This window comes from Chelonia mydas, chromosome 24 (genome assembly GCF_015237465.2).
Source record: "Chelonia mydas isolate rCheMyd1 chromosome 24, rCheMyd1.pri.v2, whole genome shotgun sequence".
In the NCBI taxonomy this organism is placed as follows: Eukaryota; Metazoa; Chordata; order Testudines; family Cheloniidae; genus Chelonia; species Chelonia mydas.
Genome location: NC_051264.2, coordinates 15,506,984 through 15,526,914, shown reverse-complemented (window position 1 = coordinate 15,526,914; position 19,931 = coordinate 15,506,984). Strand labels below are relative to the sequence as shown.

Below are 19,931 nucleotides of genomic sequence, written 5' to 3'. Positions count from 1 at the left end.
AATCTCTGGGGCTGGACGGGGTTAAAAGGAACAGGCACCCCCCCACCCCCCTTGTAACCAGCACTGGGGCTGAGCTTTCACAATTTCCAGAGAAAGGGGAAGTTTGTCTGCCGCAGCCAGACAACAAAGTGAAGTGCGTGGAGCCAGAACCCCCGAGTCCCGACTCTCAGCCCCCTGCTCTAACCACTAGACCCCACGCCCCTCCCCCAGCTGGGGATAAAAACCAGAAGTCCTGAGTCTCAGTCACTGTCACCACTAGAGCCTATTGCTACCAAACCAGCAAGTACATTGCCTTTAAAGGCCAGGAACACACGATCATGGTTCCCTTTCCTCCCCTGAGGCACCAGCCACTCACGGTGCCTGGGGCTATTGCCACAGATGCAAATGAAGATGATTCCTCCTTACCTGCCCCCAACCTCTCTGCTGTTTCCTTAGTGTTAGCGGTGGGATCAGACCAGAGTCTCAGCCACTAACCCAGGCCCAAGTCCCAGGTATGAGCTACTTTTCCTTGTTTTGGGGGCAAAAAGCCAGATAGGGGGAGAATGATTCTTTGCATCTCTAAATCATTGACAGGAGATTAAATGGTGAGAGTTTCTTATGGGAGGGGCCCCAGCTGAGACCAGGGCCTGGTGAGGCAGGCGCTGCCCAGACACAGCCAGAGACAGTCCCTGCCCCAAAGAAATTATAATTAAAATAGACAATGGGTGGGAGGGAAAACTGAGGCATAGAGAGAAGGAATGACTGGCCTGCTATTGTATGGTGGGTCCCTGAGAGATCTAGGAATAGAACCCAGGGCTCTGTGTCCCACTGCCGTGCTCTAGCCACTGGGCCATGCTGTCACACCGTCATTGGGGGTAGCATTGGAAATACGCTGGGGGCTTCCCAAACACGGTGTGAGAGCCAGTCTGCCCGACGAGCTCATGGTGTAGGATGCGGACTGAACACGGCAGGGCTACATTACCCTGCGCTGTTAAACAGCTGACGAGCCATACCCCAGAGCCGGCTGCATTCCAGTGCCTGTTGAAAAGATCAGCAACTGGGCAGACTGTGAAGCTGTCTGAGATCATATAGGGGAGAGTTTCCTGCCCTGAAACTTACCTCTCTGTTGCTGTGAGCTGCCGAAGAGCCACTCGCCCCTCCCCAGAGGTGGCTGCACCTCACTCCTGAGGCCGTGAGCCCAGCACACATGTCCAGCAAAGCACACGGGGATAGAAATGCAACCAGTCCTTGCTCCGTCGGGCCAATCTCCAAGCTTTACTCCCTTCTGGTTAGGAAATTCTTTTTCGAAGGGTCCTAGGTGTAAAATACCTGGTGAGGCAGCCGATCCCATGGCCGGATGCAATCGCCTGGCGCAGACGAGCTGTCACCCAGAAATGCTGCAGGTGAATCATTCCCGGCCCCTTTCCCCTCCCAGGCCGGCTCAGCGCTCTGCCCTGGACGGAGATGGCCTTGGTGCTGGTCCCTGCCTTTTGCCTCCTGACCGGTGAGTAATTCACACAGACACCACGCGCTGCCAGCCAGGCGACCGGTGGGGACCATTTCCCCAGTCCTGGGAGTGCATCTACACTGCCAGGGGAGCGCTCGGAACCGGGTTCCATTGCAGGGAAGTCCCAGCCACTCACACCAGCGGCTCCAGTTCAAGCCTAGGGGGCGTCTGGCCTTGAACCTGACCCCGAGCGGCCGGGTCCTCGCTGCTGGTTTCACCCCGGTGGAGAACACGCCGGGTTCTCATGGCAGAGTCAGCCTGGTCTAGCCCCAGCCACGCTGGGCTGAGCAGCGAGGGCCTCAGCCGCTCTCGTCCCCCGGGCTGCCGTTTTCCCTGCGCCACGTCCTGCCTCCGGGCTTCTGGCTGCCGCAGCGAGTCAGGGTGTCTCCTGGGCCGGCCGGGAGAGCTCTGCTCCCGGCCCTGCCTGTCCGCCCAGCTCCGGCCCGGCTGGTCCCTGCCCGCGTCCGCCCCCCGCTCCTTGTGCATGGGAAGTGCCTGACCTAGGGTTGGCAACCCTCCAGGACTGTCCTGGAGCGTCCAGGAATTAACAATTAATTTTTAATTAAAGATTATTATGTGATGAAACCGGCAGTAATTTGTCCAACCAAAGTTGGCAACCCTAACCTGACCCCTCACCAGTGGGGCTCCTCCTGCAGTCAGGGCCTCTGGCCCAAGGGTCAGACACCCTACTATGGGTGGGGGTTGAACTGAGAGGGGATGAGGGGTGCACTGGGGGGCAATGTACAGGGCTGATTTGAGAGGGGATGGGGAGGTGAACTGAGCTGGGGTTGAGGGGGACTGAAGAGGGGGGGGGTGAACTAAGGACGGACTAGACAGAAGTGGGGCTGGGCAGATGCGGGGAGGGGGTCGGCCTGGACTGATGGGAGAACTCGGGGGGACAGGAGTGATTCAGCGGCTGGGGTGATAAGTTGCTGGGGATGGGTTGATGTGGGGGGGGGGCCATCTCCAAATTCACCTTCCCCAATTCACAGGGGAGCGCTGGCTGGGCTCAGACAGAACCACAACCCATCGTCCCCGATTGTGATTTAAAGCCCCTGGTTTGGGGGCTGAGCTGATGCTGGGTTCTCCTGGCGGGATCCGTGCGGCAGCCCAGCCTGCGGGCGGGTTCCCCAACTCTCAGGGGCCGGGCGCCGGTCTGATCCCCGATTCCTCTCCCCGGCAGGCGCCTCTGCCCAGGAGTGGGGCGTGACATTTGCACCAGGGCCCCTGGCTGGTTGGACCGGCTCCTGCGTGACCATCCCCTGCTCCTTCACCTACCCTGCGGGGTGGACGGTGACGGCCGTGATCTGGAAACGGGACGAGGATCAAACCGTCTATGACTCGGAGGAGGCTCGTGTCCACGCGGCCTTCAAGGGGCGCGCCCACTATCTGGGGGACCTGCAGCGCGACTGCTCCCTGCGGGTGTCGGGGCTGCGCCCCAGCGATCAGGGCACCTACCGCTTCCGGTTCGAAGTAGTGCGCCCTGGCAGGAGTGAGGGATGGTGGAGTACATCAGTACAGCGACTCACGGTCTCCGGTAACAGCCCCCCCCGCCCCCCTACACACACAATTTCTGCCTTGCTGTGAAATCCCAGTGCTTAGAGCTGGGAGTCAGGACTCCAGGTTCTCTTCCAGCTCCGGGGGAGGCGGGGGAGTGGCTAGAGCGGAGGGGGGACTTGTGGGTCAGACTCCTAGGCTGTGTTGCCAGACCCACGTCCCCGTCCCTCTGTCTAACCCTTGGCCTGCGCTGAAGAGTCGCTGGGACTGACCCTGCAGCCAGCGTCACGCAGCAGGCGTGAGGGGCTCTCAGGTGGAGCCTATAGTGGGACTGGGACCCTGCAGGACCCCCCAGAACAGCGGGAGCGGGTAAAATGAGCTTTGTTGGGGGTGGGCAAAAAACCAGACTGCGTTAATTGGCCGGAAAACACGAAATCTCATAAATGTACCAAGAGTCGCCTACTGGGGAAATAGCTAAATATTTTGTTTCAGCTTCTCTTTCCTCTCCGTGTTTATCTCCCTTGCTCCAAACCTGGGGAAATGCACCTGCCCAAGTCAGGTCAGACCCGTTCTGTGATAACAGGAGTTGAAGTGTGTTTGTACCTGGTTCAAGCAAGATTTGTTTTCTTCTTTCAGTGGTAAAAATTGTCTCTGAATCCCGTTGGTACAGATCAGATCGTCACCCACCGGTTTCTGTCGGTTGGTTGGTTGGTTTTAGCAGCCTGGGGGAATCTGTCTCTCGTGTGGGATTTGCGGGATTTAAGGTTTTTGTGGCTGGAAGGGGGATGAAAATGCAAAAACCAAAGCAGGGCACTTGAATAACAGGAACGGGACAGAATTAAAAACAATCCCGCTTGGGGCTCCAGTCTGAGGCCCGATGTGTGGTGCCCCCGCTGGCGGCTGCGCCCCTCCGGGCAGACCCAGCGCTCCCCGTATCTCAGGTGAACTTTTGCTGCTCTCCCTCCTGGCCACGAGCCCTCATTGCTGGGGCCAGCCGAGCTCCCAGGCTGGGCCATGCCCACACCCTGGGGGCTGCTCCCCGCTCTGCAGCCAGGCCGCGGCCCCTGGGAGCGCTGCCAGCCCCAGGGCCCCAGCAGGGTTCAATGGCTCCTGACTCCTCCTCTCCTCACAGACCATCTGTGCCAGCCCTCCCTGGGGCGCCGAATGCAACCGGGACCCTCCCTCAACTGCTCCGTGCGGGCAACCTGCCCCCATCGCCCCTCGTGGTACGACCGAGATGGCGCACGGCGGAGCCCAGGGCAAACCCCGGGTGGGGCTGGGACGACCGAGCTGCCAATATCCCCGTCCCAGCTGCACCCTGGCGTGGCTCTGAGATGCCAGGTGGATGGATACAGGAATGAGTGTGACTCTGACCAATCCCAGCCCCTGGGAACAGGTGAGCTCTGCTTCTACACATGGCATGGCTAGAGCGGGGGTGCCGGAGCCAGGAGGCCTGGGTTCTATCCCTGACATGGGGGGAGGAGAGACAACTGGTTGGAGTCAGGAACCAGGATTGCTGGCTTCTATCCCCAGTTCGGGGAGGGGGGTGGTCTCGTGTGCTAAAGTGGGGGAGACTCGGTGCCTGGACTCCTGGGTTCTTTCCCCAGCTCAAAAACTCTCACCTGGCTTTACCAAATATTCTTGCCCCGTGGCACTGGACAGGGGGGAACCTGCCCCTTTGTTCAGTCCCGGGGCCCCGCTGACAAACTCTGTCCCGACTTTCGCCCTCAGTTGCCCCCAACGTGCCCAGGGTCGAAGTTTCGTGGCTGGCAGGGAAGGCAGCACTAAGGGAAGGCGATGGTTTTACCCTGCGCTGCCAGGCTGCTGCCCTGTGGCCCGTCGCCGGGTACATCTGGTCCCGTGGGGACGTGTGGCTGCCAGGAGCCAGGCAGGATTTACGTGTTGAGAAGGCAGCCGTCTCCGACGGAGGGAGCTACGCGTGCGGGGTCTGGGTGTCCAGCCCCGGCTGGGGGTATCTGAGCCTCTCTGCGAGGGAATCGGTCGAAGTTCAGCGTAAGCAGTGACAGCTGGCGAGAGCCTCCTCCCTCGCAGCCCCTGATACTCCCCACACGGCCTCCTGGAGCAGCCTCGCGTGACCTCATCTCGTCCCCCCTGCTTTGCCCCTGCCTCATATTCCGCCCCCGCCTCCTAATAACCGGGTTTGCTCAACCCAGTGCTGCTGGCTCTGGGCTGGGCCCCCTGCTCCTCTGAATCGCTCATGTGGCTGGGCCCAGCAGAGACAAATTCAGTTTCCGTCCCCATCCCACCTGCCCCGGGGCCCCCAGCCCCCTTTGGGCCACTGCCCATCCCCCCACCTGCCCCGGGGCCCCATTCCACACTGAGCTCGGCCCTGTCCCCTCCCACCTTCCCAGGTGTCCAGCTGCCTCTGTGCCAGGCCCTGCCCCTCCATCTGCCTTGTGTCCCCGGACCCCTCTGGGACAGTCTCTGCCCCCCTCTGCCCCCAGCTGCCCCAGACCCCCAGCCCCATATGGGCCAGGCCCTGTACCACCCCTCACCTGCTCCAGGCCCCCAGCTTGCTCTGGGCCAGACCCTCTCCCCCGCAACTGCCTTGTGCTCCCAGACCTTTCTGGGGGACTCCTCCCCCATATCCCCATGCCGCCCTGCCTGTTCTCACCCCCTGGAGCCACATGGGCCAGGTCCTGCCTCTCACCCCCTGCCCTGGATCCCTTCCCCCCCGGGCCAGGTCCCCCCACTCTGTCTCTCTCCGTTCACGCCCCGTGTCTCCGTCCCACCCCCCAGACGCCCCCACAGGTGTCCGCGTGTCGGCAGCGCCGGGCACCAGCCCGCAGGCAGGGGAATCGGTGACGCTAACGTGCAGTTACACCAGCAGCCTCCCCGCCCCCAACTCCTACACCTGGTACCGGGGCGGCCGGCAGCTGGAGGGATCCCGGCAGGAAATGGTGTTGAAGAACATCACGGCGGAGCAGGCTGGGGAGTATCGCTGCCAGGCCGACAATGGGATCGGCCAGTCCCCGTCCCCCCCCATCAAAATCACCGTCCTGTGTAAGTGCCGGGGATGTGAAAAAAGAAACCTCCGGGGTGGGGGAGGGGCTGGGGTTGTGCCTTTGTGCCGTAGGCCCAGCGGGGGAGGGTCATTGTGGCGATCGCGGTGGATCATGACCTCACCAGGAGCTCCCAGCACCACGGTGGCCAGCAGGGCTAACGCCATCCCGGGGTGCAGGAACAGGGCAATCTGGAATCGAGCAGAGAGGGGATTTTACCTCTGGATCTCGCCCTGGTGCAACCACGTCTGGGGTCCTGTGCCCAGTTCTGGGGCCTGCACTCCCAGGAGTTGGTGATCAGCTGGGGAGGGGTCAGAGAAGAGACATGAGGAGGAGTCAGGGGTTGGAAACCCTGCCCCAGGGTGAGAGACTCCAGGAGCTCTGTCTGTTTAGCTGAACCAAGGGAAGGGGAAGGGGTGACGTGAGCCCCGCCTAGAAGTCCTACGCGGAGAAGAGAACGTTGATAATGGGCCTGGCGGCCGAGCAGACAGAGATCCAGGGGCTGGAAGCTGAAGCTAGACAAATTCAGACTGGCAATAAGGTGCAAATGTTGAACAGGGAGGAGAATTTGCCATTGAAACAACGATCTCAGGACATGGTGGATTCTCCGTCCCGGGGAATGTTTAAATCACTCTGGGATGTTTTGATAAAGTATTTGCTCTCGTTCAAATGGCAATGAATTCAGGGGAGTCCTGAGGCCCGTGTCACTTCCGGCCTGAGATTTTATGGATCATCCTTCCCTAGGCCCATCACTGCCTTTTCCCGCGGTCTTGGGGTGGCTGGCTGTGATTCCTCCAGCCCTTTAATCAAACAGGCAGGGGCTGGACTACATCTCCCATGATGCACCATAGCCAGGAATTCCAATGAAGCTCCCCACCCCGCACCAAGAGGGGACCAGGTGGTGCATCGTAGGAGATGTAGTTCAGCCAGACACCCCGGCCGACAGAGGAGACTGAGAACGTGAGGAACAGGAACTGCAAGTCCCATGATGCACCACACCGAAGGACTCTTATGACACACATGGAATGATGGGATTTTGTGAGATCTTGGTTTTCATTTAAAAAAAACAAAGTTTCTAGTAGAGATGGCCAGGAAATGAGTTTTTTTTTCCCAAGTGGGAACGCTCCACTTTTCACAGAAATGTCAAAAACCGAAATATTTCAATTGAAAATGGCCTGATGGGAGTTGTAGTTTGAGTGCCTTGTGCTTCCATTCTCTTCTGTACGCCAGGATCTCTAGCTGGACTATATCTCCCATGATGCACCTTGCGTAGCATTCCTATGATGCACGCCCTTCCCTCACCAAGGGAGGAGCTGGTGGTGCATCATGAGAGATGTAGTCCAGACAGACACCTTGACCTATAGTGGAGAATGAGGATACAAGGCTCTGAAACTACATCTCCCACGATGCACCCTGGCTATGGATTCCTATGAGGGACGCTTTCCATCACCAAGAGGGGAGATAGTGGAGCATCATGGGAAATGTCATCCAGCTGGGCAGCACAGCCTATAGAGGAGGCTGGGGGTGCTGGGACGGGAGGGCTCCGCATCTGAGCACCAGGTCTGCTCACTCTAAAGCCACCACATGTAATGATCCAGCCCCATGCAGCCTCACTGTGGGCTTGTTACCCGGCTGCCGTCCCTCAGCAAAAGGGGTTCGAAAATCTGCTGCAGGGTTGATCCAATAACCCTCCTTTCTCCTTTCCAGCCACCCCCCGTGTTTGGGCTCCCGCGTACATCCTAGGACCTGCAGTTGCGCTTGTCCTCCTGCTGCTGGTGGGGCTGGTCGGCGTCACAGCTTGGAGGTATTTGCGCTTGCTTTGCAAACCGGTGATATCCGCGTCTTGGGTCGTCTGGCCATCCCCAGCTCCTCCCGCCTGGCCTTTGCCGGAGAACCCCGCGCAATCCGGGAGTGAGAATTGCAGAGCCAGTTCGGCTGCACGGAAACCCAGTCGGGGGGAGGTGATTGAATGGTGGTGGTTGGGTCCCACACAGATACCTGGCACCCGCAGGGGCCTGGGAAGGGCTGGGTGGCCTCCTGCTTACACGGCTGGGCTGGTGGTCAGGAGAGCAGGGGTCAAGCCCAGGCAGGAGGTTCTATTTTGTGGGAGCCTTTGTCCCTTTCCTTCCCCTCCTGAAAGGAAGCAGATGTCGTTTTGCCTCTGAGCTGTTGGTCTCCTTTATTTGTAGGAAGAGGCGGAGCAAACGCCAGGGGCTGAGCAGCGATCCGGTAAGTGCATCTATGGGGCTGGGAGCCAGGACGCCTGGGTTCTATCCCCAGCTCTGCTGCTGACTCACTGCATTACTTTAGACAAGCTCTGTCCCTCACTTTCCCCCTCCATAAAACAGGACAGAAGCTCTTTCCAATCTCACTTCTGCCTGCCTTGCAGGACCAGCCCCCGAGGTAACATCAGGGCCTGGCTCCGGTCCAGGGCCGCCCAGAGGCTTCAGGGGGCCTGGGGCAAAGCCATTTTGGGGGCCCTATAATTAATTAAGCGCCTTTTTAATTTTTACTCCCCCAGCGGCGCTCCGGGTCTTCGGCGGAGCGAGTGAGGGACCCGCCGCCGAAAACTCAGAGCGCCGCCCCCGTCCGTAAAAGCGCCGCAGCGGGTGGCCCTCCCTGACCCATACTGGGATCTGTCCAAGTCGCGGTTGGGGCCGGGGCTGGGACTGGGGCCGGAGCTGTGGCTGCCGTGGAGCGGGGCTGGGTGGCGCTCCCTCCCTGCCCGCCATGGGGGCTGGCTCAAGCCCTGCCGTACCACCCCGAAAGTTCCTCCATGCCCTCCTAGGGTGGTGTGCCCCACAGTTTGGGGACCACTGCTCTTGAAGGGAAAGGCCGTGTGCACCCTTCCCTGCCCCCACCACCCTGAGGCAGCTCGTCCTCCGCTGTGGGGCTGGATTGGAGCCAGTGCCCCCTAGAGAGGAAAGGCCCCATTCCCCAAGTCCATGATTCATGTCAGGTCTGGGTGCTTTAGCCCAGGGGTCCGTCCCCAGCCACACACCCACAGGGGTTGTACGCTGTTGACCGACGCAGCCTGTCCAATCCCCAGCCACGGCGCTGCAGCCGACCCAATGCTAGCGACCCAAATGCCCTCGCGCCATCCCCAGCCCCCGTAACGTTCTCTCTTTCCGTGGCAGCGCGCGCACCGAGGTGTGTCCGCGCTCTCTGTATGGCACCGGGCAATCCCACATCTACAGCCAGCCCATGAACATGGGGAAAGTACTACTGGTGAGTGACTCATTCCTTTGTTATAAGAGGCCCAGGACTCCTGGGTTCGATCCCTGGGTCTGTGAGGGGAGGGGGGTGGAGTCTAGTGGTTAGAGTGGGGAGGGGACAGGAGCCAGGACTCCTGGGTTCTCTCCCCAGCTCTGGGACGGAAGTGGGGTTTTGTGGCTAGAGCGGGAACTATGAGTCTTTAGTCTGTTCCTTCAAGGAAGCCCAGGACTTTCCCTCTTACCCATCACGTTCACACTGATAAGTCATCCACTTCTACTCCTCCCGCTTCTTCCTGGAGTTCGAGAGGATCACTCTCAGCCCATAGGAGCCGTTCTCGCTGGCCCGCAGGTCACACCGCTGCAGGCTGCAATCTCTCTCCAGGTCCCCCAGGAACCTCACGCGCCCTGCAAAGGCCGGGCTGATGGAGGCGTTGTGTTTATAGAGGACGGTGTCACTGAAATCTTTCTTCTCAGGGTCATAGCCAGGGTTCAGGTACCAGGCCAGGGAGTTGATGGTTGGGTTGTTTGGCCTTCTGGGGTTCAGGAGGCAGGATTTATAGTGGCACGGGATGGACAGACAGGCCCCCGTCCAAGCGATCAGGGACGCGGGCACCTCGGCGGGTTGGTCTCAGTGACACAGGAAGCCTGGAAGCAGCAGAGTGACTGAGATGGCAGCGAGGCGCACGCTGGCCGGGCGCTTCCGGTGCTGAACTGGGACTCAGGAGATCGGGGTTTGATTCCAAGCACTAAACTCCCGGTTCAGCTCATGGTGTGCCTCCGTGCCTCAGTTTCCCCATCTGCACAATGAAGAGAACCCAGGAATCCTGAATCCCGACACAACCTTCCCAACCCCCTATCACTGGATCCCATCACTCTGATGCAAGTGGAGTAAATCTCACAGAGGAAAACCTTCCTCTGAGCTTGTGACCCCCAGCCGGGTCTCCCCTCCCTTCTCCCCTGCCCCCAGGGCTCTGTGGGTCTGAAGGAGCCAGACCTTCAGGGCGAGGCAAAGGGGCCTTACCTGGGAGGAACAGCAGCCAGAGGAGACACCTCATGGTGACCCCGGGCAGCCGTGGCGCTGGGGAGCAGAGGAAAGAGCAAAGGGCTGGTTGGTTCCTGTGATGACCCAGAGCAACATCAACCACCCGCAGTGGAGAGACCAGCTAGAGGGGGGACTGCAGGGAACCCCCTGCCTGCTCTAAAGTCTAGACCCCCCTCCCCTCCCAGGGTTGGGAGAGAACCCAGGTGTCCTGGCTGCCGGGCCCCTGCTCTAACACACTAGCTGCGGGATGGGTTTGTCACGCATGGCGCGGTGCAAGGGGCCTCACATTAAATAGGGGAGGCAGCTGAACGCAGGACAACTGTTGCCCACCCCGCTGGGCAGGGAGGTTATTACAGGTCTTGGTGCCCAGAGCGGGGACATTGAGCTTCCTCTGGGAAAACTCCAGCGGGAACCATCCCTCTCCGGACGCTCGATCCACGGGGGCCCCAGCAGCCCCTCGCCCTGTGTGGGAGGCTGCGAGTACGTGTGTAGCTCTCACTGGTGCATGGATCGCTCTAGGAGTTGGATACGCGGGGACAGTCGTCACTTAGCTGGTGACTTTAATCCAGTTAAGAAGAGACAGGGGACCTTGTTCCCGCGACTGTCTGTGTTACTGGCATTCACTTCAAATAAAAATAAAGGCTACGGGGGGGGGGGGGATGGTGGTTTGGGGGGCTCATGAGACACTTGGGGGGATCCAGGGGCTGGTGATTTGGGGTGGCTGGTGGGAGACACTAGGGCGATATTCAGGGGGCTGGTGGTGTGGGGGGCTTGTCGGAGACATTTGGGGGGAGTCAAGGGGTGGGAGGCCGGTGGTTTAGGGGGGCTGGTGGGAGACACTTGGGGGATTCAGGAGGCTGAAGATTTCGGGGACCCAGATCTAACAACAGAAATTATTTTCCCTTTCCCACGAGGCGCTGAGCTTTCCCGCAGGCCAGAGACGGAGTCACCCTATGAGGTGAGCGCAGGGTCTGTTACCCTCCCCCAACCCCCGGGCCCCTCTGCCCCCTGCTGGCTGGAGTGTGTCGCGGCTGCAGCCTCCCCACCCCCCCGCACTGCGAATCCCTGCCCCCTGCTGGGTGGAACCGGTGCTGCCTAAGTGTGTGTGTGAGACCCCGTCCTGCTACCAGCTCAGGGAAGATTCCCCCAGCCACAGAGTGTCCGGTCCTGGCAGCACTCACCCCGCTGGCCCTGGGGCCCATTGAGCAGGGATCTCACTGGCTCTCTGTTTGGGCCTCCAGGAACTCCAAGGACGGACCCAGGATATTTACAGCGAGTTGAACTCTCCCCAAGCTGGTTCCCACCGAGCTCCGCCGAAATTCTGACCAGTCCTGGGACCCCTCTGCACGGCCGGGACCTTAAACACAAAGAGAAGCCATCGCTCAATGGGGGCAGATCCCAGCGGGGTCCACAAGCGCCGGCTTTCCATTGTGCCGGGGGGTGCTCGAGCCCTGGCTCTGCCCCAGGCCCCATCCCCACTCCACCCCTTCCCTCAAGGCCAGACCCCTGCTGTGCTCCCACCCCACCTCTTCCCACCCCCGAGTGTGCTGCTTCCTCACTCCTCTCCAGTGTGCCCCGGTGGGCAGGAGGAGCGGGGAGGGAGGGGGAAGCACTGACGGGGGGCTGCCGGTGGGTGGTCGACGCCTATGCTGGGGTCAAGCGGCCGTAGCTGCATTGGAATGAATGGGGCCAGACCCCCAGGTGGGGTGACATGGCCATCACTCTACTGGAGAACTTGCCTGGGAATAAATAGCTCCGCAATGCAGGGACTGGGTAATTCTTTTTCGAGATCAACTTTAGAAAAAATAGTGGAAATCCCGAGACAAAAAACAGCGGTTAACTTGGGGTTAAAGGTGAGACGTGCTGAGCAATTCCCAGGAGCAAAGGAGAGGGGAACAAGGGAGATTTCAAATCCCAAAGAGGAGACAGGCAGGAAATTCCAGGGTCAAGTCAAAGTTAGGAGAATCCGGCAGCTGGGGGACGAGCAGTGGGCGTGAGCTTGGTTCAGAGGGTTTTCCCGGCTCCTCGAGGAGGGTGAACACAGGCCGGGGCGTTGACGGTGGAGTCTCATGGGGTTCAGGATCCTGGCAGCGCAGAGGGCACCACGGCCCGCAGGGACCTTGGCTTGGCTCTGTTACAATAGTCCCCAGGCTGTTCGAATAGTCTCCAGGATTGTCCGAGGGGCTGGCAGTATCCCCGGAGCGCATGATTTCCTGCTGGGGATGCAGAAAGACACACAGTGGGAAAGACGGTCTGAAAACCAGTGATCACACCCCCAGGTTGAGGTGTGTGTGTGTCTGCCCCTATGGGCAGTCGGGCGAGGAGCGGTTGGATCAGGGGCCGGGCAGCAGGGACTCCTGGGTTCTATCCCCAGCTCTGGGGTGGGAGAGGGGCCCAGTGGGTTAGAGCATGGGGGTTGGGAGCCAGGACTCCTGGGTTCTGTCCCTGGCTGGGGGAGTGTGACGAAGTGGGACTGTTCTTAATGTTTCCTCCGAATATTGTGGGGGTGCCTCAGTTTCCCCTATGCAGTTCTTAAGTATCTAGGGGGTGGGAGAAGGGTGCATGATCATTGCAGAGCCCTAGAGGGCAGGTGTGTACAGGGGTCTGGACACAGAGAATGGCCGACACCCTGTTTCCTGGCAACTGATGGCCTGAGCCCTTCCCCCCTGCAAGGTGAGAGCTAAAGGGTTGGAGAACAAAGGAATCAGGTGACCTCCTGGCCCAGGAAAGGAACAAAGCCCAGAGGAGGAGGGGCTGGAGGGAGTTTCAGTTTGGGGCTGGCTGGGACATGGAGTGAAGTGCAGACGTGGTTGTCTGACTCACTGGCCCCCAAAATGGACCCAGCTGAGGGGTCCTGTTCTCTGCACCTGCAAGCTCTGTGTTAGACCATGTTCCTGTCATCTAATAAACCTCTGTTTTACTGGCTGGCTGAGAGTCAAGTCTGACTGTGAAGTTGGGGTGCAGGACCCTCTGACTTCCCCAGGAGCCCTGCCTGAGCGGACTCGCTGGGGGAAGCGCACGGAGGGGCAGAGGATGCTGAATGCTCCGAGGTCAGACCCAGGAAGGTGGAAGCTGTGTGAGCTGTGTGTCCTGAAGACAGGCTGCTCACAGAAAGGCGACTGCCCCAGAGTCCTGACTGGCTTCGCAGGGAGCAGTTCCAGAGTATCGCCCAGGGATTCCGTGACAACTGGTGGCAGCGGTGGGATGTACTGCACCCCGTGGACGGCGCTTCCTGCAGTAAGTGACTGGGGAGCAGTAAAACGAAGGGGGATTGACGGGGACCAGGCGTGCTGAAGATTCAGAGAGAGACGGTTTCAGGGGGTGGTTAACTCCTGGAAGTGTGTGACCAGAGAGGAGGACTTTTGCAGTAACAGGGTCCCCCGGGGGATTGCAGCGAGCGGTCCCAGGGGCGGAGGAGTCTGCAGCTCGACCCTGGCAAAGAGGTGGTGACCTTGAGAAGGGCTGGCACACTAGGGGTTCTCCCTGGAAACCGTGGGGAGCTGAGAGCACACAGGCCTGTGAGTCCACAACAACTTGGGAAGAGCAGAGTGATGGCCTGTCACCGTCTCCTAAAGAAGGACATTGTAACCCTGTGCAGAAAGAGAGGGTTGAGCATTGGAAAGTTCACCAAAGCAGAGTTAATCGTGCAGCTGGAGGAGGATGACCGCTCTAAGGGACAGATTCCTGACCCAAATGGGGCTATAGCAGGATCTGGGAGCAGCTGGAGTGGGAGCCAGGCATCGCCAAGACTCCTGTCCCTGACTAGACGAGGGTCTTCACGATCGGGTTTCCCATCCGGGGATCGGAGACGGACGGGATTGGAGCTGAGTCCGAGAGAGCCAGAGGACTGTGAGAGACAGCGAGAGCCCGAGAAAGAGCTGCAGAAGCAGCAGCAGCATGAACTGGCGGTGGGGGAGCGGAGAGGCCTAGGGGACCTCCCAGGTGTGAGTGGGGATAGACCCCGGGGGGCCAGCTCCGCAGGGAACCTCGAGACTAAATTGCTGCCCCTGGTTAAGGAGGGGGGAGATGTGGATGCCCACCTCACTGCCTTTGAGCAGGCTGGAGATTTGAACCAGGGGGATCCTGCGGAAAAGCCCCGGTGTCTACCTCCCTTGCTGGGTCCCAAGGCCGTAGACTCCGTCAGCCAGATGGGTGGGGAGGTGGACAGGCTCCCACTCCCGACCCCAACCTATATGTCTGTGTGGAGTTTCCTGGGGCCAGGCCCCTCGGACCCCCAGTGGGAGCGGAAGGTGATGGCCAGCTTGTCGGGGAGAAGACCCAATCCCAGTTTGACCCCCTGGGGTTTTGGGGTGGCCAAAGGGCACGGGTCGCAGAAACCTTCCCACATGCGGCCTGCGAGTGCTATCGACCACCCCCGACCTAAGGGAGGGCGTGAAACTGGAAGGGCCTGGTGTAACTCCTAGCAAGGAATGGGAGAGATGCTGGGGCATCCATGGGAACGTTGGTGGCTTCGAACTTCCCCAGGTCACCGGGTAAAGTGACCCCGCTCAGTTCGATCTCGAAGGGGGGAGAGATGTGACGAAGTGGGACTGTTCTTAATGTTTCCTCCGAATATTGTGGGGGTGCCTCAGTTTCCCCTATGCAGTTCTTAAGTATCTAGGGGGTGGGGTAAGGGTGTATGATCATTGCAGAGCCCTAGAGGGCAGGTGTGTGCAGGGGTCTGGACACAGAGAATGGCCGACACCCTGTTTCCTGGCAACTGATGGCCTGAGCCCTTCCCCCCTGCAAGGTGAGAGCTAAAGGGTTGGAGAACAAAGGAATCAGGTGACCTCCTGGCCCAGGAAAGGAACAAAGCCCAGAGGAGGAGGGGCTGGAGGGAGTTTCAGTTTGGGGCTGGCTGGGACATGGAGTGAAGTGCAGTCGTGGTTGTCTGACTCACTGGCCCCCAAAATGGACCCAGCTGAGGGGTCCTGTTCTCTGCACCTGCAAGCTCTGTTTTAGACCATGTTCCTGTCATCTAATAAACCTGTTTTACTGGCTGGCTGAGAGTCAAGTCTGACTGCAGAGTTGGGGGGCAGGACCCTCTGACTTCCCCAGGAGCCCTGCCTGAGCGGACTCGCTGTGGGAAGCGCACGGAGGGGCAGAGGAGGCTGAATGCTCCGAGGTCAGACCCAGGAAGGTGGAAGCCGGGTGAGCTGTGTGTCCTGAAGACAGGCTGCTCACAGAAAGGCGACTGCCCCAGAGTCCTGACCAGCTTCGCAGGGAGCAGTTCCAGAGCATCGCCCGGGGACTCCGTGACAGGGAGGGACAAGAGTGGCTGATCCAGGACATCTGCTGATGGAGGCGGGAAGGGCTGGGCCAGGAGAGGGGCCAATAGACAGAACCAGGGACGGTGTTTTTCTTTCTGGCCACATTTCAGCCAGCGGTTTCCCAGGGCCGGGAAAGGGGGACAGGCCTGCCAGGGCGAAACCCAAACCCTCGGGGTCAACACTGTCCTGGGACCAGACCGCAGCCCCGCAGTGCTAAGGAACCGACAGCCCAGGCCAGGCAGACCCTCACTGTAATTCTGTCTGTGCCCACCTGGGGGGGGACGTGGAGCCAGAGAAGGGCCCCTCTGTTTGGAATAAGAAAAGGAGTACTTGTGGCACCTTAGAGACTAACCAATTTATTTGAGCATGAGCTTTCATGAGCTACAGCTCACTTCATCGGACGCATACTGTGGAAGCTGCAGAAGACATTATATACACAGAGACCATGAAACAATACCTCCTCCCACCGCTGGTATTGTTTCATGGTCTCTGTGTATATAACGTCTTCTGCAGCTTCCACAGTATGCATCCGATGAAGTGAGCTGTAGCTCATGAAAGCTCATGCTCAAATAAATTGGTTAGTCTCTAAGGTGCCACAAGTCCTCCTTTTCTTTTTGCAAATACAGACTAACACGGCTGTTACTCTGAAATCTGTTTGGAATGGGGCTGAGGTTACAGGTAGGATGGTATATTCCACCCCACCCCCGGGCCGAGGCCACGATCGCCCCCTTTTGTCTGGGCCCCAGGCTGATTGCGGGTCCAGGCTGAGCTATCCTGAGCAATTAGTGACCTTTCTATTCCCCTGAGGCACAGCGCCCCCTAGTGCCATGCTGGGGCATTGGGGCCAGTCCTGACTGTCAGGGGAGAGCCCGCCCCCCCGCTCCCTGCCCATCTCCCATCCGTGCCCGGATTGTGCCCGCCCCTGCTTAGCCAGAGAGAGGAAAGTGAAAGGACTCAGACGTTGCTAAACAACCCCCTGCACCTGCACAGAAAGCGGGAAGTTTAGAGCTGCCCTTCAAGGTGCTCTGGGGCCTGCCCCCCCCAGCTTGACCCCCAAGGGGACCCACAGAAATCTCACCCCTCCTCACCCCATCAGATGCCACTTCCCCTTTCGCCCTCGAAAGCCGCTGGACTGATTGCTCAGCTCCCCCCAGCCAGATTGGCTGCCGGAGCCATGACTGCAGGATGCGCTAGAAGGTAATTGCACCTTCCCCTGCTGATGGGAGTTGGGGCTAGTGGTTAGAGGGGAGGCTGGGAGCCAGGACTCCTGGGTTCTTCGAGGGTTGAGGCTGGAAGGCAACAATGGTACCCCCAGCCGATTCTCAGATCTACAGTCAATTTCAGAGTCAGCTGGAGCTGTGGGTGCTCTGACCAGATGTGAGGAGCTCTGTGTGTCCCCCATCTTCCCACGTCTGGTTGGTCAATTGCCCCCCACCCCGCCAATCTATAGGTCTCTGCTTCCGGGGCCGTGAACTTTCCCTGGCACTTTGGGGCGCTGTGCTGCAGGGGAGGGGCTCTCCTCTGGCAGTCAGGGCTGGCGCCGATGCCCCAGACAGGCGCTAGGGGGCGCTGTGCTGCAGGGTGGAGGCTCTCCCGGGCACTCAGGTCCGGCCCCCATGCCCAAGGGCTGCGTTCGGGTTGCTGTGTTTCGGGGAGCAGGGTGGGGGCTCTCCCTGGCAGTCAGAGCTGGCTCCGATGCCCCAGAGCAGCACTAGGGGGCGCTGTGCTGCAGGGTGGGGGTCTCCCTGGCAGTCAGGGCTGGGGTTAAGATCTCCAGGCGGGAGACGGGACAGGTGTCACACCCGGAGTTCAAGGGACTGACTGAACCGTGTCCCAGGAAGAAGCCGTGGGCAGCGGGTTTCCTTGGGATCCCCAGGGAGGCGGGAGGACAATTTCCCCATCTCGGCTCCTGCAGGAACCCGGCCCTTGGAAGCGACACCCTGCAGAGGGGGGCCCGGTCGGCTGATGACCTCCCCCTGGAGACTGGAGAGCAAAGGTCTGAGACCGTTACGTGCTGCTCATCTCGGGGGCAAACCCCAGGGCTGGGGCGTGCAGGACGGACCCCTCCCGCAGGCTGAGGGGGGAGCTGGAGGGGGGATCTCTGGGGAGCTGTGGAGCACACAGGGTGGTTCTCGGGTTGCTTCAGGGGTGTTTCCCCCGTAATGCTCGCACCGTGGGGCTCACGCTGCTTGCGAAGAAGAGCTGGGGGGCAACTTACCTGCGGCCGTTCCGCGGGCGGGGGGAGGCCGTCCGGCTGGCTGGGGGTGTCCCAGAGTCGGCAGGCAGCTGCGCAGCCGGGAATAATCCCGGGGAGGAGGGAGAGAGACACAGATCTTGGCCCAAGATGTCTGGGAAGTGGGTGTCGCAGAGGGACCACGGAGGGGGATACAGGGGCAGGGCCCTGCCTTTGTCATCGCAGTCTCCCCTGGGGGTCAGGGCTGGCCCAATGCCCCAGGCAGCGCTCGGGTGTAGTGGGCTGCAGGGGTCAGGGTGGAGGCGCTAGGGGGCGCTGTGCTGCAGGGGGCCAGGGTGGGGGCGTTTGGGGGCGCTGTGCTGCAGGGGGCGGGGTGGACGCATTAGGGGCGCTGTGGTGGGGGCAGGGTGGGGGGGCAAGAGGGCGCTGTGCTGCAGGGAGCGGGGTGGAGGCACTGGGGGCGCTGTGGTGGGGGGAAGGGGGGCGCTAGGGGGTGCTGTGCTGTGGGGGAGCAGGGTGGGGGCACTAGGGAGCGCTATGGGGTGGGGGGCAGGGTGGGGGCGTTTGGGGGCGCTGTGCTGCAGGGCGGGGTGGAGGCGCTAGGGTTGCTGTGGGGGGCAGGGTGGGGGCATTAGGGGGCGCTGTGGTGCAGGGGGCCGGATGGAGGCGCTAGGGGGCACTGTGGTGGGGGGCAGGGTGGGGGCATTAGGGAGTGCTATGGGGTGGGGGGCAGGGTGGGGGTGTTAGGGGGCGCTGTGGTGCAGGGGGCCGGATGGAGGTGCTAGGGGGCGCTGTGGTGCAGGGGGTCGGGTGGAGAAGCTGGGGGCACTGTGCTGCGGGGGAGCAGTGTGGGGGCGCTAGGGGGCGCTGTGCTGCAGGGGCGGGGTGGAGGCGCTAGGGGGCGCTGTGGTGGGGGGGCAGGGTGGAGGCGCTAGGGGGCGCTGTGGTGCAGGGGGTCGGGTGGAGGCTCTTGGGGCACTGTGCTGCGGGGGAGCAGGGTGGGGGCACAAGGGGGCGCTGTGTGGCGGGGACAGGGCAGGGATGGTCAATGCCGCTTCTCACACCGCGGCTGCTCCCCCAGGTCCTCCCCCGACCTTGGTTTGCTCAAAGCCCAGAGGAAGGGGCAGCGTCTCTGTGACAAAACTACCCCGGCCGAGGCCCAGCCAGTGGTCCTTGACGCGGGACAAACAGCTGCTCTGGCGCCCTGCGCTGCTCAGCTGCGGGGGAGGGGCGTTCTCAGGGCTCTTCGTCCCCCGTCCCCCAAGTGGGAAATCAAATGCAAGGAGCAGCCAGGGCCTTTGACTCTGGACTGCGCCATGCCCGGCCTGCGGCGATGCACACAGCCTAACAGCAGGCGTGCCTCTGGGTTCCCGCTGTGCAGCTGGGAAACTGAGGCACGGGGGTGAATCGGAGACCCTCATACACAAGTGGGCTCAGAGGTCTGGGCTCTTCTGCGACTCTAACCACTAGACTCCACTCCCCACCCAGAGCCACGGATAGAACCCAGGAGTCCTGGCTCCCAGCCCCTACATCCTCATTGAATGGAGGCATCCGGTCTTAGCTCCCGGATGGGGTTGGGGTTGGGGTGTGAGTCTTCCTCTAGCGACCTTCTGTGTGTGTACGCGAAAGTGTCACCCCCCTTTTCCCTTCGGGGTCTGTGTACCCTCGAGACTTAAGGCCCCCCGGTTTCTATAGGCCGTGTCTAGTTCTCTTTGTTCTCGTTAGCACGGACACACGACCCGTAGCCGGGGCTGCAGACACACGCTGGAGCCAGATGTGCTGCTACGGTGTTTCTGCGATTTAAAGTTCATCCTCCGGCTGATGGTTTGTAACTTTGCTCCTTGGCGCCTCTTTGCCCAGCATCTCAGGGCCTCAGGGTTTTCCTCGCTCACTTCCTTCTGTCAGTGTCTCTTCGCTCCGAGGCCCAAAATAGCGAAGCTAAAACCTTGCAGACCTCGGCCCACAGGCCTCGCGTTTCAGCCTTCCCGCCTGAGCTCTCGAACACGGGCCTATTCCGTCGAACTCCTCATTGGCTGGAGCCCTCCATAATCCAGCCCCTTAACTCGACTGAACAGACAGGGATTGTACGGGACATGACATGTTAATGAATCACAACCTCACAATCAGCTAAACTCACCGGCTACACTCCGGTATTCCCCTAGGTGTCTCCCACCAGCCCCCCAAATCACTATCCCCCTGCACCA

The 19,931-nt window shown here is 60.6% G+C and overlaps 3 protein-coding genes across 8 annotated transcripts in view; 1 reads left to right on the top strand and 2 right to left on the bottom strand.

Moving 5' to 3' along the window:
* The window catches only part of LOC102937842 (B-cell receptor CD22), a 280,912-nt gene extending 270,016 nt beyond the window's left edge, over positions 1-10,896 (bottom strand). The window contains exon 1 of the mRNA XM_043535151.1: positions 9,464-10,896. Coding sequence (XP_043391086.1) covers positions 9,464-9,467 — 4 coding nt within the window. The 5' untranslated portion in view covers positions 9,468-10,896. The remainder of the gene's footprint in view (positions 1-9,463) is intronic.
* The window catches only part of LOC114019448 (B-cell receptor CD22-like), a 163,216-nt gene that overhangs the window by 106,464 nt on the left and 36,821 nt on the right, over positions 1-19,931 (bottom strand). The gene's annotated exons all lie outside the window — the stretch shown is intronic.
* LOC114018712 (B-cell receptor CD22) overlaps positions 1-19,931 on the top strand; it is a 97,410-nt gene that overhangs the window by 54,355 nt on the left and 23,124 nt on the right. Inside the window, exons 1-11 of one of the 6 annotated variants that reach the window (XM_043535164.1) lie at positions 157-491; positions 1,415-1,483; positions 2,670-3,023; positions 4,116-4,379; positions 4,715-4,996; positions 5,744-6,007; positions 7,714-7,810; positions 8,196-8,235; positions 9,144-9,234; positions 11,178-11,221; positions 11,505-12,679. The exons of 1 other annotated variant lie outside the window; for it this stretch is intronic. In XM_043535164.1, coding sequence (XP_043391099.1) covers positions 1,444-1,483; positions 2,670-3,023; positions 4,116-4,379; positions 4,715-4,996; positions 5,744-6,007; positions 7,714-7,810; positions 8,196-8,235; positions 9,144-9,234; positions 11,178-11,221; positions 11,505-11,588 — 1,560 coding nt within the window. In that variant the 5' untranslated portion in view covers positions 157-491; positions 1,415-1,443 and the 3' untranslated portion in view covers positions 11,589-12,679. Of the gene's footprint in view, positions 1-156; positions 492-1,272; positions 1,484-2,669; positions 3,024-4,115; positions 4,380-4,714; positions 4,997-5,743; positions 6,008-7,713; positions 7,811-8,195; positions 8,236-9,143; positions 9,235-11,177; positions 11,222-11,504; positions 12,680-16,190; positions 16,731-17,448; positions 17,530-19,931 lie in introns of those variants that run through there. 4 more of the 6 variants (XM_043535167.1, XM_037882805.2, XM_043535163.1 and 1 more) reach the window with 4 other exon arrangements.